The sequence below is a fragment of the Bos grunniens genome, chromosome 27 (assembly GCF_055505025.1).
Source record: "Bos grunniens cultivar Pamir isolate PY7600 chromosome 27, Bosgru_T2T1.0, whole genome shotgun sequence".
Taxonomy (NCBI): domain Eukaryota; kingdom Metazoa; phylum Chordata; class Mammalia; order Artiodactyla; family Bovidae; genus Bos; species Bos grunniens.
The window spans coordinates 38,221,859-38,239,294 of NC_141191.1; the positions used below are offsets into that span (position 1 = coordinate 38,221,859).

The 17,436-nt window shown below is 48.0% G+C and overlaps 1 protein-coding gene across 11 annotated transcripts in view; it reads right to left on the reverse strand.

Annotated features, from left to right (window-relative positions):
• The window catches only part of ANK1 (ankyrin 1), a 241,630-nt gene that overhangs the window by 18,393 nt on the left and 205,801 nt on the right, over positions 1–17,436 (reverse strand). For 8 of the 11 annotated variants that reach the window (XR_015155928.1, XR_015155927.1, XR_015155926.1 and 5 more), the window contains exons 37-38: positions 16,599–16,730; positions 14,708–14,854 (exon numbers count right to left, since the gene is read on the reverse strand). Coding sequence is in view for 8 of the 11 variants with exons in the window: in XM_086379620.1 (XP_086235746.1) it covers positions 14,708–14,854; positions 16,599–16,730 (279 nt within the window). In the remaining 3 variants the exon portion in view is untranslated. Of the gene's footprint in view, positions 1–1,840; positions 2,317–12,197; positions 12,325–14,707; positions 14,855–16,598; positions 16,731–17,436 lie in introns of those variants that run through there. The other 3 variants (XM_086379622.1, XM_086379621.1, XM_086379624.1) reach the window with 3 other exon arrangements.

The window sequence follows — 17,436 nt, forward strand, 5'->3', positions numbered from 1 at the left end:
GGGCTGCTCTCTTGTTGCACCCTGGTCCCCTGGGCACAGCTCTGGGCGGGGGGTGCTCTGTTAGGGAGGCACCTCCAAGGGAGGGGGGCAACCCCAGAGCCACTGTGGGTGACTGTGCCCTTGCCGGGGGTAGGGGGTGGGGGTCTGGCGAGCACAGAGAGCATCCGCAGACCTCGGCGCGGTGGTTAAACGGGAAACCCCGAGGAGGTTTGGGATGGGGTAAGCCGTCTACAAGCAGCGGCGTATGGATTCCAGGAACTGGGAAGGGTCTAAAGTGGCACCGAGGTTGGGGGGGAGGGTGCGGGGCGGTACTCCAGGGTTAACAGCGGGAGGCCGGGTCAGAGGGCCCACGAGGTGCCAGGCACATCACCGCTCCCTCGCAAGTCTGCCTGCTCCGGCGGGGTCAGCCGTGAGCCCGTGGGCGGGGAGCCGGAGGGCCTGGGCCCCTGACATGCCGCCTGGTCTCACGCCTATTCCCTGGGGATATGCCAGGACCCCGACCCCGGACAGTTTCCTGACTGGGTCTGGTGTGGAGATGTCAGGATACTGTGGGGGCGCAGGCATGAGTGTGAGATCGGTGTGTGTGTTAGGAGCCTAAGCCCCTTCTAACTGCGGTGAGGGAGGGGATCGCTGCCCTTGCTTTGGAGCCGGTGCTGATCCACAGGCAGGGGAAGGGCTAGAAGCCAAAATTCTCCACTGGGTCCAGGTAGTCTGGGGTCCTGGGAGTACGCCTGCGCCCACAACCTCTGAAGATCCAGCAGAGCCCAAAGGGACCTGCGGCGTGGGTGGGGCTGCCCTGCAGGGCCTCCAGGGGCCCTTCCAGCAGCCCAGAGAGGCCCCTAACACAGTGTCCACACTCTCCATCCCACCACTCGGACGTCACTCGGCCCCCTCTGCTGCGTCCAGGCTTTCAGCCCCTCTCCTGGCCAGACCGGCCCACCTCACGCCCAGCTGGGCCTCAGCTCCTGCCCTCCAGCTGCTAGACTTCTGACAGAGCTCAGCTGTCCTCATTCACTCACTTCTCCCACCAAAAAATACTGAGGTCTGCTTCCATGGCAGGCCCCATACATGCTAAAGGGTTGGGGACTATAAACACACAGGCGTGCGCACACACACACACACACACACAGGGGCAGGTTCTCTTCGTCCTCTTTCTTTCACGACGTTTTCCCAATGACTCCAGCTCACCTGGATCCTCCATCTCTGAACCTACCCCACGATCTCCCCAGCTGGTTCCCCGGACTGTCCACTCCAAGGACAAGAAGCCTGTCCCCGTGCGGAGCCTTCAGAATCAGGAGGGACACGGGAACCAGGATGGATGACCTGGCCCGTAAGTCGTGAAACGGCGACAGCTAATGAGGACAGGTGTGCAAGGTTGCAGGCAAGTGAGCTATGTGCTTGACTCTCCTAATCTTCCATGGGAGCTTTCCTCCCGCCTGATCTACAAGACTCCTACACGTCTACATGGTTTTGCATCCCCAAATTAGGAGAAGGAGGAAGAAACCATGGTGTCTGGGGGTGGTGTGGGCTGGCGGGAGGGCTGTGCAGTGACAGGGACCAAGGGAGCCCCCCAGCTCTGGCCAAACTGGGAAGAACAAAGCAGAGGGTAGGGGACACGTGTGCATCGGAGCCCCCCACAATAGTGACACCAAGTCTTATGTGTGAGATTATGACCGAACTGGAAAACCAGGGCCACGGCCTTCCAACCCTCCACAGAAACCTCTGCAGGTAGAGATGAGCAGGCCGTTTAAGAATCACATAATTAGTTTTCTTCTTGTTATTATTCTTGAAAGCATTATTCCATTATTACCATTACTAATTGAGTTCTCTCTCATGAAAATATATCCAACATTTTATTTTTATTTGTCACATTACTCCTACCTTATAGATGAGGAAACCAGAGATTTAGCAACTTGCTTAAGGGACACAGAGTGGTTCTAGAGTTTGCCAATACAATATTTTAAAGATAGCTTCATGGAGGTACAGTTGGCATATGATAAATGCAGATTATATATATATATATATATATATAAAATTTGTTTGGCTGTGCTGGGTCTTCGTTGCTCTGCAGGCTTTTCTCTAGTTGTGGCGATGGGGGCCACTCTCTAGTCACCATGCGAGGACTTCTCATTGTGGTGGCTTCTCTTGCTGTGGAGCACAGGCTTCAGGGTGTGCAGGCTTCAGCAGCTGAGGCACGTGGGCTCAGGAACTGCGGCTCCCAGGCTGTAGAGCAAAGGCTCAGTAGTTATGGCACACGGGCGCAGCTGCTCCGTGGCATGTGGAATCTTCCTGGACCAGAGATTGAACCTGTGTCCCCTAGGTTGGCAGACAGACTCTTTATCACTCCATAAGCCATGGAGGAAGCCCTAAATGCATGCATTTAAAGTAGATGATCTGATAATTTCGGACACAGGGAAACACCCATGAAACAAACCATCAGCACAGTGATGAGGGGGCCATTCATCATCCCTGAAAGATTTCCTCAGGCTTCTTTGCAGTCCTTCCTTCCACCACCCTGCCCCCAGGTAACCACTGATCTGCTTTCTGTCACTCGACATTAGTTGCATTTGCCAGAATTTTATCTAAATGGAGCTATACAGTGTGGAATCTTTGTATCTGGGTTGTTTTTTTTTTTTTTTTAACTCAGCTTAATTTCATCCATGTTGTTGCATGTATTGACAATTCATCCATTGTTTTTGCTGAATGGCTAGGTCACACTGTTGGGATATCTTTAACTTTTAAAGAAACAACCAAAGTTTTTTCCCAAGTGGCCCATTTACATGCCCACCAGCGGTGCATGGGGGTCCCAGGCTCCCCACATCCTCAACACTTGGTATGGTGAGTCTTTTTCACTTTAGTTTTCCTACAGCTGTGTAGTGTACGTCCTTATATCAATAGTTTTAATTTGTATTTCCCTGATGACTAATAATGTGGAGTATCTTTTTGTGTGCTTGTTTGCCATTTGTATATCTTCTTGGTTAAGTTAAAATCTTGTGCTCATTCTAAAGCTTGGGTTGTTTTTTTATTATTGAGTTTTGAGAGTTCTTTATGTATTGTGGATACAAGTCCTATATCAGATGATTATTTGCCAACACTTTCTCCCAATCAGTAGCTTGTTGTTTTTTTTTTTTTTCCATTTTTTATAGTGCATTTTGAAGGGCAGATGTTTTTGATGAAGTCCAACTCGTTGATTTGTTCTTTTGCGGGTTGCGCTTTTTGGTATTGCATATAAGAGATCTTTGCCTTATCCAAGATCTCTAAGGTTTTTTTTTTTTCTTATGTTTTAATCAAAAAGTTTTATAGTTTCAGGTTTTACATTTAACCTATGATCCATTTTGATTTAATTTTTGCATATGATGTAAGCTATGAATCAAAGTTCATTTCTGCATATAAATGTCCAATTGCTCCAGCATGATATGTGGTAAAAATGATCCACTGAATTATCTTTGCTGAATATCAGTTGTTCCTGTATGTGTGGTTCTATGTCTGGACTCACTGACTTATCTATCTTTATGGCAATACCACACTGCATTGGTCACTGTAGCTTTGTAATAAATCTTGTTCAGTCACCAAGTCGTGTCTGACTCTTGTGTGACCTCATGGACAATAGCCCCCCAGGCCCCTGTGTCCATGGGATTTTCCAGGCAAGAATACTGGAGTGGGTTGCCATTTCTTGAAGTCATTATAAATCCTTCAACTTTGTCCTTTTTCAAAGTTGTTTGGATGTTCTAGGTCTTTTCCATATAAATTTTAGAACAATGTCACTTTTCACAAAAAAGCCTACTGGGATTTGATTGGGCTGCATCAGATATTTCGATCATTTCAGGGAGAACTGACACCTGTACTGAGTCTTCTGACCCATGAGAACAGTGGATCTCTCCATTTATTTGTCGTTGCTCAGTTGCTGAGTCGTATCCAACTCTGCGACTCCACAGACTGCAGCCCACCAGGCTCCTCTGTCCTCCACGATCTCCTGGAGTTTGCTCAGGTCTTCTTTAATTTCTGTCAGCAGTGTTCTGTAGTTTTCAGTGTATATTTCCTACATCTTTTATCAGATTCACCTACAAGTATTTCTATTTTTTCAATGTTACTGTAAAGGCTATTCTTTTTTCAATTTCAGTTTGTACTTTTACACTGCTAGTATATAGGATTCAATTGATTTTTTTATATACTGAAATTGTATCCTGCAACCTCACCAAACTCATTTATTAGCTTCCATCGGATTTTTATATATATCACGTTGTCCATGAACAAAGACAGTTTACTTCTTCCTCTCCAACCCAGCTGCCTTTTATTTCTCTTACTTGCCTTATTGAGGTCCTCGAGCACCTCAAGGACAGTGGTGAACAGAAGCAGGGCTAGTGGGACTTCCCTCGTGGTCCAGAGGCTAGGACACCTCACTCCCAGTGCAGGGGGCCGGGGTTCCATTCCTGGTCAGGGAACAAGATATCACATGCTGCAACGAAGAGATCCCACACACTGCAAGGAACATTGAAGACCTGAGTGCCCTAAGACGAGGTGCAGCCAAAAAATAAGTATTTAAAAAAAGAAAAGAAAAAAAAAGCAGCAGCAGCAGGAGCAGACATGGCTGTCTTGTCACTGAATGTGGGAGGAAAGCACTCAGTCTTTCACCATCAAGTGTAATGTTAGCTTCAGGCTTTTTTGTAGATGCCTTTAGGTCTCTGCTCCAGTAAATTGCTACTCTTCATATTCACAAATCAGACTGTCCGATTTGGGGGATAGTAATTTGCCCTAACAGAGAAGGCAATGGCACCCGACTCCAATACTCTTGCCTGGAAAATCCCATGGACGGAGGAGCCTAGTAGGCTGCAGTCCATGGGGTCGCTAGGAGTCGGACTCGGCTGAGCGACTTCACTTTCACTTTTCACTTTCCTGCATTGGAGAAGGAAATGGCAACCCACTCCAGTGTTCTTGCCTGGAGAATCCCAGGGACCGGGGAGCCTGGTGGGCTGCTGTCTGTGGGGTCACACAGAGTAGGACACGACCAAAGTGACTTAGCAGCAGCAGCAGCAGCAATTTGCCCTAAGTCCTCACTTCTCCTACAGATTCTAGAAGAGTTACTGATTTTTCAAAGTCTTTACTTTTTACTTGTTGTCAGCATGGTGTGGTGACATCCATGCTCCTTACATGCAAAGCCAGATGCTGATTTCTTTTTGAATATTCAACTATTCTCCATTCCTTGGACGAACCCCGCTTGATCGTGATGGCTTGTCCTTTTAAATAGTGTTGGCTTTAGATTTGCTAAAATTTAGAGTTTCTGCATAAATACTCACTCCTTATCGGTGTGAAAAACTACAGTTTTTCTATAATGGCTTTCTTTCTTTCCTTTTCTTTTTGACCAAAAATGTAAAGCGGCCCTCATAGGATGAGCTGGGAAATATTATGTCCTTTAAAATTTTCTGAGTGAGTTATTTCTTCCTTAATGTTTGGTAGCATTTGCCAGTGAAGTCATCTAGGCTTGGAGTTTTCTTGGTGGGAATGTTTTCTTTTTTTTATTAATTTGTTTTATCGAAGTATAGTTGATTTACAATGTTGTCTTAATTTTCACTGTGCAGCAGAGTGATTCAGTTATATACATATATATTCTTCATAGTCTTTGCCATTCTGTTTAATCATAGGATGTTGAATCTAGTTCCCTGTGCTACACAGTAGGACCTTGTTGCTTATCCATCCTGTATATAATAGCTTGCATTTGCTGATCCCAAACTCCCAGTCCCCCTTCCCCCAGCTCCCCTCCCCCTTGGCAACCACATGTCCTTCCTCTATGTCTGCATCTGTTTCTGTTTCATAGATAACTTCATCTGTGTCATATTTTAGAGTCCACATATAAGTGACATGACACGGTAGTTGTCTTTCTCTGTCTGACTTACTTCACTTCGTATGATAATCTCTAGGTCCGTCCATGTTGCTGCAAATGGCATTATTTCATCCTTTTTAATGGCTGAGTAATACTCCATTGTATCTATGTACCAGATCCTCTTTATCCACTCATCTGTTGATGGACAGGTTGTTTCCATGTCTCGACAACTGTAAACAGTGCTTCAGCGAACATTATGGCGCGTGCACCTTCAAATAATAATTGTGTTTGGATATCCACCCAGGAGTAGGAGTTCAGGATTACACGGCAACCAGTTTTTTGAGGAACCTCCGTACTATTTTCTATAGTGGTTGCTCCAACTTATAAATTGGTGGGAATGTTTTAAATTATGCATTTAATTTCTTTACTATATTCAGAGTATCTCTTTCTTCCTATGTGAGCTTTGAGTTTGTACTTTCCAAGAACTTTGTCAATCTCGCTTATGCTTTCAAATTTACTGGAATAAAATTATCATAGTATTATCATCCTTTTGCTTCCTATAGAATCTTCAGTGATATTACCTCTTATTCTTGATATTGGTAATTCTTTTCTTCTCTTTCATGATCAGTCTGGCTGGGTGCTTATCAATTTATCGATCATTTCAAAGAACCAGCTTTTGGTTTTACTGATTTTCTTCAGTGTTTTCTGTTTGCAGTTTCATCAGTTTCTGCTTTGATCTTTATTATCTTCCTTCTGATTACTTTGGGTTTAAGTTGTTCTTCTTACAGTATCTGAAAATATTACAAAGCTGAGGTAACTGACTTGAGAACTTTTCTCTCGTTTAATGTGGATGTTTAGTGCTATAAATTTCCCCCTAATACTGCTTTGTTGGCATCCCATACATTTTGACATCGCGTGTTTTCATTTTCATTCCATTCAAAATACTCTCTAATTTCCCTTTTGCTCTCTTCTTTGACCCACGGGTTACTTCGAAGTGTATTATTTAGCTTCCAAGGAGTTCCTATGTATCTTTTGGTTATTGTCTTGTAATTTAATTTACTGTGGTCAGAGAATATACATTGAATGACTTAAATTCTTTGATATTTATCAAGACTTGCTTTATAGTCTAGGACAATGGTCTCCAACCTTTTTGGCACCAGCGGCCAGTTTCGTGGAAGACAATTTTTTTCATGAACCAGGTGCAGGAGATGATTTCAGGATGATTGAAGTGCATTACATTTATTGTGTTCGATTTATTGAGAATTGAACACCACGGTCGCTCTGACAGGAGACAGAGCCCCGGCAGTGATGTGGGTGTTGAGGACAGCTGTAAATACAGATGAGGCTTCGCTCACTCGCCCGCCACTCAATCCTGCTGTTCCTAACGGGTGGACTGTGGCCCAGGGGTCGGGGCCCTTGGTTGAGAATATGCTCTATGTCGGTCTGTTGCAGGCGCAACTGAAAAGACTGTGTATTCTGCTGTCATTGGGTGGAACGTTCCATGAATGTCAATCAGGTCAAGGTGAATGACTGCTGTTCAAATCTATTTGGGTACTCATTTTTCTACCTGTTCTATCAATTAGCAAGATGGGGGTATTGAAATCTCCCACTATAACTGTGGTCCTGTCTATGCCTCACTGTGGTTTTCTCAGATTTTGCTCATGTATTTTAAAGCTATGTTGCTGCTGCTAAGTCACTTCAGTCGTGTCCGACTCTGTGCGACCCCATAGAAGGCGGCCCACCAGGCTCCCCCATCCCTGGGATTCTCCAGGCAAGAACAGTGCAGTGGGTTGCCATTTCCTTCTCCAATGCATGAAAGTGAAAAGTGAAAGTGAAGTCACTCAGTCGTGTCTGACTCTTAGTGACCCCATGGACTGCAGCCCACCAGGCTCCTCCGTCCATGGGATTTTCCAGGCAAGAGTACTGGAGTGGGGTGCCATTGCCTTCTCCGAAAGCTATGTTACTTGTGCTTTAACATTTAAGACTGCGATGCCCTCTTGATGGACTGCTTATCCTTATGAAATTATTTTCTTTATCCCTGGTAACATTCTTTGTTCTTACATCTACTTGTTTGGTATTATTACAGCCACTTCAGTCTGCTTTTGATTAGCATTAGCATAATTTATGTTTTCTCACCCTTTGACTTTTAAGGGATTTGTGTTTTATACTTAAAGACATTTCCTGTAGGCAGTATATAGTTGAAATTTACCTTTATATCCGCCTTTTAATTTGTTTTTTTTAGATCATTTACAATAATGAGATTATTAATGTGGTTAGGTTTAAATCTATCATTTGTTAATTTCTACTTCTGTCCCATCAGTTTTTTGTTCTCTTTTCCCTTTCTTTATGCCTTTTAAAAAAAAATTTTATTCACTTATTTTTGGCTGTGCTAGGTCTTCGCTGCTGCACAAGTCTTGCTCTAACTGTGGTGCGTGGGCTTCTCAGTGCGGTGTCTTCCTTCGTTGCAGAGCACGGGCTCTAGGGCGCTTGGACCCAGTAGTTGCGGCTCCCCGGCTCTAGAGTACAGGTCCAGTAGTTGTCGTACACGGGCTTAGTGGCTCCATAGCATGTGGGATCTTCCCAGATCAGGCATCCAACCCATGTCTCCTGCACTGGCAGGTGGGTTCTTTACCGCTGAGCCACCAGGGAAGCCCTTTTTATGCCTTCTTTTGGGTTAATTGAAAATTTCCATTTTATCTCTTTGGGTGGCTGATTAGCTATGATTCTTTGAGTAGTTTAGGAATTGCTTTTGGGCTTCTAGCATACATCATTAAACTACCCCAGTCTACCTTTAAGTGATATGATAACACTTTGCATATAGTATAAGAACCTTACAATAATATACTTCCACTTTTCTCTCTCAACTTTTTCAACTTTTGTACCTTCGTTGTAATACATGTCACTTTTGTATATGTTATAAACACAACATATTATTTTGTTTAAACAGTTATCTTTTAAAGAGATTTAAATAATGAGAAAATTATGTATTATCCTTATAGTTAGCATTTTGGGCACTGTTCATTCGTTCATATAAATCCATATTTCTTTCTGGTGTCATTTTTCTTTTGGCCTGAAGGACATTTTATGAAAAAAAATTGCTTGTAGCAGTCACTTCCTGTTGACGACTTCCTTCTGTTTTTGTATGTCTGGCAATATCTTTATTTGCTTTCATTTTTGGAAGTTATTTTTGCTGGGTATAGAATTCTAGGTTACTTTAGAGATGTTCTACTTTAAAGATGTGTCCTACTTTAAAGATATTGCTCTGCTGACTTACTTCCATTGTTCCCAGTGAGAAATATGATATAATCCTTATCTTTATCTCCATATATAATGCATCTTTTCCCCCACCTTTGGCTACTTTAAAAACTTTATCACTGGTTCTGACTAATTTGTTTAAAATGTGCCTTGGTATAGTAGACTTCATGTTTCATGTGGTTAACGGAACTTCTTGGATCTGTGTAATTATTGTTTTTGTCAACTTGGAAAATTCTGGGCCATTAATTCTTCAAATACTTTTTCAGCCCCTTTCTCTGTTGGAAACTAATTTCACAAATATTAGGCCACCTGAAATTGCCCCATAGCTCACTGATGCTTTTAAAGATTTTTTGTTGTTCTTGTGTTTCATTTTGGAGAGTTTCTATTACTATGTTGCCAAGTTCACCTTTTCTTCTTTAATGAAATTTAATTCAGTGTATTTTTCAACCTATATCTTGTAGTTTCACCTCTAGGGGATTGGTTTGGGTCTTTAAAAAACATCTTCCAAGTTTCTACTTGACTTCTGGAACATCTGAAATAGTTATAATAATTGTTTTACCATTCTTGTCTACTAATTCTAACATCTGCATCAGTTTTAATTGATTGATTTTTCTTCTCATTATGGGTTTTGTTTCCCTGCCTCTTTGAATGTGTGTCTGAGAATCTTTAATTGGATTATTTGAATGTCAGACACTGTGACTTTTATCTTGTTGGGTGCTGGATATTTTGTATTCCTGTAACAAATCTTTAGAGTCCCTTGGACTGCAAAGGAAAGCAAACCAGTCAATCCTGAAGGAAATCAACCTTGAATATTCATTGGAAAGATTGTTATTGAAGTTGAAGCTCCAATATTTTGGCCACCTGATGTGATGAGCTGACTCAATGGAAAAGCCCCTGATGCTGGGAAAGGTTGAAGGCAAAAAGGAGAAGGGACCAGCAGAGGATGAGATGGTTGGATGGCATCACTGACTCAGTGGCCATGAATTTCAGCAAACTCTGGGAGATAGTGGAGGACACAGGAGCCAGTCTATGGGGTCGTGAAGAGTCAGACATGACTTAGCATTGAACAACAACAAATGATTCTTGAGCTTTGTTCTGTTATGTCATTGAGTTACTTGAAAACAGGTTGATCCTCTTGAGTTTTGCTTTCAAGGTTGATTAGGTGGGAGCACTGATCAATCTAGGGCTAATCATTCTCCATTATCGAGGAGGACCACTCTGTGTTCCCTATGCAACGTCTGTGACAATCAGTCTGACTGTTGGGAATAGACGATTAATAATCAACCAAAATTTGTGGGGGACCTTCTGAAGCTCTCCAGAGTCCTGTCTCTGTGCAGCTGTCTCTCTAGGGAATTCCAGCTTCCCTGATCTCCTTGGATTGCCAGAAACTTCTCCTTAACCAGGGGTTCTTCTGGATTTCTCTTCCTTCCTCCATGACTTAGAAACTCTTTCAAGGCAGTAATCCAGGCAATTGTAGGGTTCATCTCATTTATTTTCCACGTTTCATATATCACTGATCTTTACTGCCTGATGTCAGTGTCTTGAGAACTGCTGTTTCATATAGCTTGTCCATTTTTTGCTTGTTTTAAGCAGGAGGGATATGTTCAGTACTTGTTGCCTTATCTTAGCCAAAAGTGGACTGCATCTCAGACAGCTTCTCAGATATGGCTGGATAAACATTCTATCACTCCTGGGAATCTCAGTAAGATGTGATTAAGGGTGAGAGAGGGTAATAACTCTGCCAGTCACAGTATGTCTGAGTCTCATTTTTGGTGACTTTACCACCTTGAAACTTCCTGGGGTTCACATAAATGGAATTTCACCCAAATGAAAGTGTGTCCACAAAGAGAACTCATGCACACCCTTCCTCAGGACTTCTTTCTGCCTCGTGTTTATCCTGGAGCCCCTTCCCTGATCACAGGGCTTGGGGGCTATGCTCCCTGCCCCCTCTGAGTCTCCAGAAGACCCCACTGACCCCCCCACACCCCCACAAGCATGGATCTGAGGCTGTAGGTGGCCATACTCAATGGAGTGGGGATTCCTACTGAGCAGAGGCCATGCTCAGCAAGGATTATCAAACAAAGTCTGGGTGGACCAGAGCACAGGAAGGTTGGCTGAGTCCTCTGGTTGAGATCCAGAAGTGCCTGTCTCTTGAGCAGTCTCTCGTGTGACCCTACCATACCTGGGTCACCAGCCCATCCCTGTCTAGAGCTGTCCCCTCGGGGTTGTATTTTGGGGAAATCAGGTAACAGGCAATCAAACACACAGCCTTGGGGCAGGACAATCCAGCAGTACCCACCCCCTGATTCCAGCCCCTCCTTATCTCAGCTGTCACCCGGGCTCTCTGTTAACCCAGATGGAACGACGACCCTAATAATTTGATGTCAGCAGCAGACTCGACAAGAGGTGGACAGACAGCCTGACCTCAGACGGAAGCCACACTTCCCTAGCTGGGCTAAGAGTCGAAAGAAACAAGACATATTATATTTCCAAGTAGACGCTGCATCCAACCCATGAAATCAAATGGAGTTGACTGAATAGGATATGAGATATCCATCTTTCCCTTTCATATGAGAAATCCTTTATTTTTAGGAACACAGTTTTGTTTTGTTTTGTTTTGCTCTATGGGCAAGTTTTTTCCTTCACATTTCACATTTATTCCCAGATTCTGGGGTAGTTCTCTCCTGTACAGGAGAAGCAAACTGGCCCTTCTGCCCCGGCCAGTCCAGACAAACCCAGCAAGAAGAGCCAGGAAGGATGGATGAGAGAGCTCAGGTTCCTATCTTCCTGAAACCACAGAGCAACCAATCACCGCCCTGAGTGTCCACAGTGGCCAAGGGAGGCTTAGACGAGCAGAGAGCAGGGAAAGCACAAAGGAAACAAGGGAATGCCGTGGCCATCAGCTCGAGGGCCGGACTGGCCCGGGGACAGAAAGCCAGAGGAAGTGCAGGGGGCAGCCGTCTGCCTGCTCTTCCACCTCCGATCCTTCCTGCTCCTCCTCCCCGGGCCAGGAGGGCATGGTTTTCCAGGGACAGGAAGGCAGAAGGCAGGAAAAACACACAGAAGCCAGCTCTGGTGCCCCGAAAGGCCAGGATGGACCAAGCGGACGTCTGAGTGTCTGCTCCGGCCTGGCGGGAGCGAGCACGCAGGGCACACGGCCCGCGCCTGTCGGGACACCCACGGGATGAGGGGTTCGGAAGGGCTGACAGGCGACAGAGCGGCCAGGAAGCACGGAAGCGTTCAGAGTGTGTCTGCAATCAAAGTGGGGAGGACCCCTGGTCAACTCGTCAGCTCTCGGGACTCTTCTGCTCCAGACCGGCCATGGCTCTCCATCGCCTTCCCAGTAAAACCAGCGTCCCCACTGCAGCCTGGAGGAGCTGGCCTCCTGCGGCCCCTGCCCTCTTGTCCTCCGCTCTGGACCCTCCATGCTCTGCGGACGCACCAGGCCCACCTGCTCGGGGCCCCTGCCCAGACTGCTGGTCGGGGCACTCTCTCCCTTGTTCACATGCCCACCCCACCTCTCTCTCCAGCCTCTGTTCACATGCTACCCACTCCTACCCGACTATCTAACCCCTCAATCCCACACTCCAACCTTGCTTGACTCCAATTTTTCCCCCTCATCACCCTGCTAGCACATTATCTAACTCACTTCCATAAATTTTTGCTTGCCTGTCCCAACAGAAGGCAAGCTCCATGAAGGCTGAGTTTGGGGCTTTGCTCCTTTCGGGGTCTGTTTGAGAACTGACTTATCTGCCTGGCTTAGAACAACCTCTGGTGGGTGACAAGTGTTCAAAGAATATTTGCCAAATGAGCGGCCCAACTGGACTGCCCTTCCACAGTCACGGGGCATGGGGCTCGGGCCCATGGGGGTTAGAACTCTCTGCTCCAGCTTTAGAGTCTCCAGGCCCCACGGGAGTCCCAGGGCCAGAAGAGACATTCATAAATACTTAGGTATGTAACTGCCCTTAATAAAACTTTTTTTTTTAATTGTGATAAGAACACTTGGCTTAGGATCTGTCCCCTTGACAGGTTTTTAATTGTTGTACCTGCCTTGTTTATCCTCATATAATTCTATGTGCCCGGTGTCCATAGATTTGGGGTACAAAACCCTCAAAACTGCTGCCTTGCCTTGACTGAACCAAGTCTGGGCTTCTGTTAATAAACCCAACCAAGGGACTGGGTTATCTAGTTAAAAAAGGGCAAAGTGTCTCATCTCTTGATTTCTCCCAGTTTGCAGTGTTTTTCGGCCACCCCCTCCTCAGTCCTTGTGAAAGAGAGTCGGTCACTTAGCGGTCCCCGTCATGTTCAGCCAGTCCCCCAAGGGGCAGGGAGAGGGCTGGTCTGGGAGCCCTGGACGCTGGGGCTGAGAGTGTGCCTCCTCCCCGGGGACAGCCTGGAGCTTGCACACAGGCCCTGGCTGGAAAGGCAGCCCCCCGCACCCCAGGGGGCAGGCTGGGGGTCCTTGGGAAAAGCATCTGGGGAGGCTGAGAGCCCTGAACCCCGGCCGCCGGGGGTGAGGCAGTGAAGGCAGGCAGTGTGGGCGAGAGCAGCAGCCCAGGTGAGGTCAGAGGCAGAAGAGACAGGCCGTAGGACGCAGTCATCCGATGAGTCCTGCGCTCGGGGGCGCTGGACGCCAGGTTTCGGGGAGAGAGACCAGTGTGAGGGGCGTGGCATTCACTGGGGAGGCCCCTGCCCCCTGCCCCCTGCCTCCACTCTCTCACAAGCTCCGGTCACAGGGGCCCGCATGGAGGCACACATGTGGGAGTGGCCGGGATGGCTGGTGACCTGGGAGCCGGGGGAGGTCGGTGGGCAAGCTGGAGGGGTAGAGTGGAGGAGCATACCCTGCACCTGGAAAGCGGGTCCCCAGAACCAAATTGTTTTTCGAGGCCTGTAAGGAACCTCAGGTCTCTGATCCAACTTGTGGGTTTTAAAGAGATTGATGGCCCAGCACGTGGAGTCAAGAGATCAAGAGGAAGGAAGGGTCCCAGCTCCCACCATCCCAGCAGGAGGTGGCTGGGCCTGCCTCTGTGCGCTCTGAATACAGACACAGATGGAGGGGAAACGGGATCTAGGCCCTGCTCCCCACACGGCCCCTCCTCTGCTTCAAGGAAGGTGTCCTAAAGGCCGCAGAGGGGGTACTGGGGGCAAAGGTCAAGGCCCCGTGGAGCGGGGTCACCGGAGGGGGAGCGACTCTGTGCCAGGCCAAACCGCATCCAAACAAGTGATGGGGAAGGGATGGGGCGAGAAAAAAGGGAGACAAAAGCAGAAACTGGCTTAAAGGAAAAAGCCCGCTTAGCCCCAGAGAAGGGGTAGCAGGAGGGCTTAAGGACACCTCTCCGCTGGTCCCCAACCGAGACCTCCTCCAGAACCTCGTGCCTACGGACGGACGAGGGTCTCAGGTGGGTCTGCGCAGAGCTGGAGGGCGCGGCAAGCAGAGGAGGGTAGCGGAGCGGGGGCGGCAGCCGCCCCTCCTATCCTGCTGGGCCCCCCGCCCCCGGGACCCCCATCACCTCTGCTCTCACCACCGCCCATCCAGAGGGAGACTGACCTCCGGCCACCGGGTGAGAAGGTTCCAGGGAGGGTCAGGAGGCGGCGGCGGCTCGGCCTGCCCCCCCACGCCCGGGGGACACTCACCATTCATCTGGGAGGGGGACGACGAGTAGTCCCGGTCGGCGGGCCGGCGATCTGGCTTGAGGCTGCGGCCCTGCCTGCCCGAGCCCTCCAGCATGTTCACAATCTCGCCGCGGTCGATGTTCCGCAGGGCGGCGTACAGGTTCTCCACTGCGGGCAGAGCGGAGGGAGAGGGCGCTCGCGGGCCGCTACCCAAGCCCCGCGCGGCTCTGAGTGTGTGTGTGTCTGTGTGCGCGCGGCTCTGAGTGTGTGTGTGTGTGTGTGTGTGCGCGCGCGCGCGCGCGGGGGGGGCGGGGCGGGTCGGGGGTTGCAGGCCCCTTCTTTTCTAGAAGTCCAAACAAACTACCTCTAGGATAAGTCAGGTAGACCGGGAGATGATGCAGTTTCCGTCCACACTATGCAATAAAGCCAACAAGAGCCAGAAACCAAATTTTTTGATTTTCTAGGGGCTTCCCTGGTGGCTCAGATGGTGAAGAATCTGCCTGCAATGTCGGAGACCCGGGTTCGATTCCTGAGTCCGGAAGATCCCCTGGAAAAGGGAATGGCAACCCACTCCAGTATTCTTGCCTGGAGAATTCCATGGAGGGAGGGCCCTGGAGGGCTTCAGGCGGTCGGGTGGCAAAGAGTCAGACAGGACTGAGCAACTGATACACAGTGCATATGAAAGTTACATTTACACTACACTCTAGTCTGTTAAGTGTGCAATAGCATTGTGTCCAGAAAAAAAACAAGGTACATATCTTAAAGGTATTTTATGGCCAAAAAATGCAAACTTTCCTCTGAGCCTTCAGTGAGTCTTCATAGTCACATAAGGACCCTGATCACAGAACAGCGAGACAAATGCAGTCATCATGAGAAACTGTGAAATGCTGAGAGAATTCCCCAAATGTGACATACACAAAATGAACAGATGCTGCTGGAAATTGGCACCAAGAGACCTGATGAATCTGGGGGGAGAAGTGCAGTATCTTTGAAGCACAGTAAAGTGAGGGAGGCTTGGGTTTTGTTATCCTTTAACAGACCTTTTCCAAACCCCAACAGTGGTGAATTTCAAGGCATGGAAAGACGTTTTTCTTTTGTAACCCAAAAGGAATGCTGGGGCTTCCCTGGTGGCTCAGCAGTAAAGAATCGACCTGCCAATGCAGGAAACATTGGGTCGGGAAGATCCCCTAGAGAAGGGAATGGCAACCCACTCCAGTATTCTTGCCTGGAGAATCCCATGGACAGAGGAGCCTGGCGAGCTACGGTCCATGGGGTGGCAGAGAGTTGGACACAACTTAGCGACTAAACAACAGAACAATGACAAGAGGAATACTACAAGAAAATGAGAGAGAGAAGAATTGGAGTCTGTCCTTTGGAAATCTTTGGTCCTTGCTAGTTGATCTGAGATGCAAATGTAAACACTCAGTTTCTCTTAGTGTTTTGTGTTCGGGAATGTGGTTGAGGAGCTGAAAAGAGTGAGTCACATCTTCCCTCCAGGTTGAAGAAAATCCTGGGGGAACAAGAACTGCATCTGAGGGGACTCCTGGCTGGGCTCTGAGGGGACAGTCCTCGTTTGATAAATTCAACCAAGAGGCACACACCCTGCACAGACGCAGTCTTTTAGGGGTCCTGGTGTGATTGCAAACTCATCCTGAGAATGGGAAGAGGTCATGGCGTGCCCTCCTGGCGGGATTGTCCAGAAGACCAGGGACCCTCAGAGGTGTGTGCCTGCGTGTGTGTGCACTTGAGTATGTGTGTGTGAGAGACAGAGTGTGCAGAATGATTGGTCCCAAAGGTCAACAGCACCCCAGGAATCTGGAGGGAGAAGTTCTGGGGAGAACTGCTTGGTGAGCTCCTGGCATAGGCTTTGGGGAGAGAAGGGTCCCAGCTGTGCCCTCGCCCCGGTACTGACTCTTGGCGTCTTGGCCTTCACGGGTGACCCAGAGGTTCAGCAAGGCCAGGCTCTGCTCCAGCAAGGAGTTGGGATTCTCCACACGGATCCTGTTGATGTCATCCACACTGAACTGCAGCTCCCGGGCCAGCTCTGCATGCAAGGAACCAAGACCAGGGTGAGACCAGCTGGAGCTGGCCCCGGCCCCGAGCCTGAGTGGGGAGCGGGGCGCCCCGAGGGGTACCCGAGAGAGAGAGCAGTCCCCTGTGGACTTTAAGCCTCCTTCCCAAGGATGCCTAGTGTAAGGTGACACCTGCCCTGTGGCATCCCCAGGAAATGCACCAGGAAATGCGCCAGGAAGCAGCGTGATCACAAGAGAGTAATAAGGACTGAATGAATGAATGGACACTCTTGCTGTCATCACTTGGAATATGGGTGATGAGGCTGAGCCACGGAAGGTCGAAGGACCGGCTGGGGTCCCAGGGGAGGGCTGAACAGCGGATGCCCTCGGCACTGTTGGTGAGGCAAAAGCCACCGCCCTTCCCTCGGGAAGCAGTCATAATGGAAGCGCATCTGTGTATTTGTGTTTCTTCAGGGAAAGGAGCTGTTTACATTTAAAATGGGAATACAAGTCCCCATCTAAATGCAAGGCACCATCGCAGAAGGCGAGCTCTTCTCTGCCGCTGTCTTCACGGCTGTTTCTCGCAGGTGCTTTAGAGGAGAGCACAGGAGCTGAGTCTCATTTCAGGGATGAGGAAGACCAGCGTGGAAAGTGATGGTGAGAACCAGAATGTGTGTGAGCCACACACACCACTCACACAACACTCCACGTACATAAACCACATACACAACACTCCAT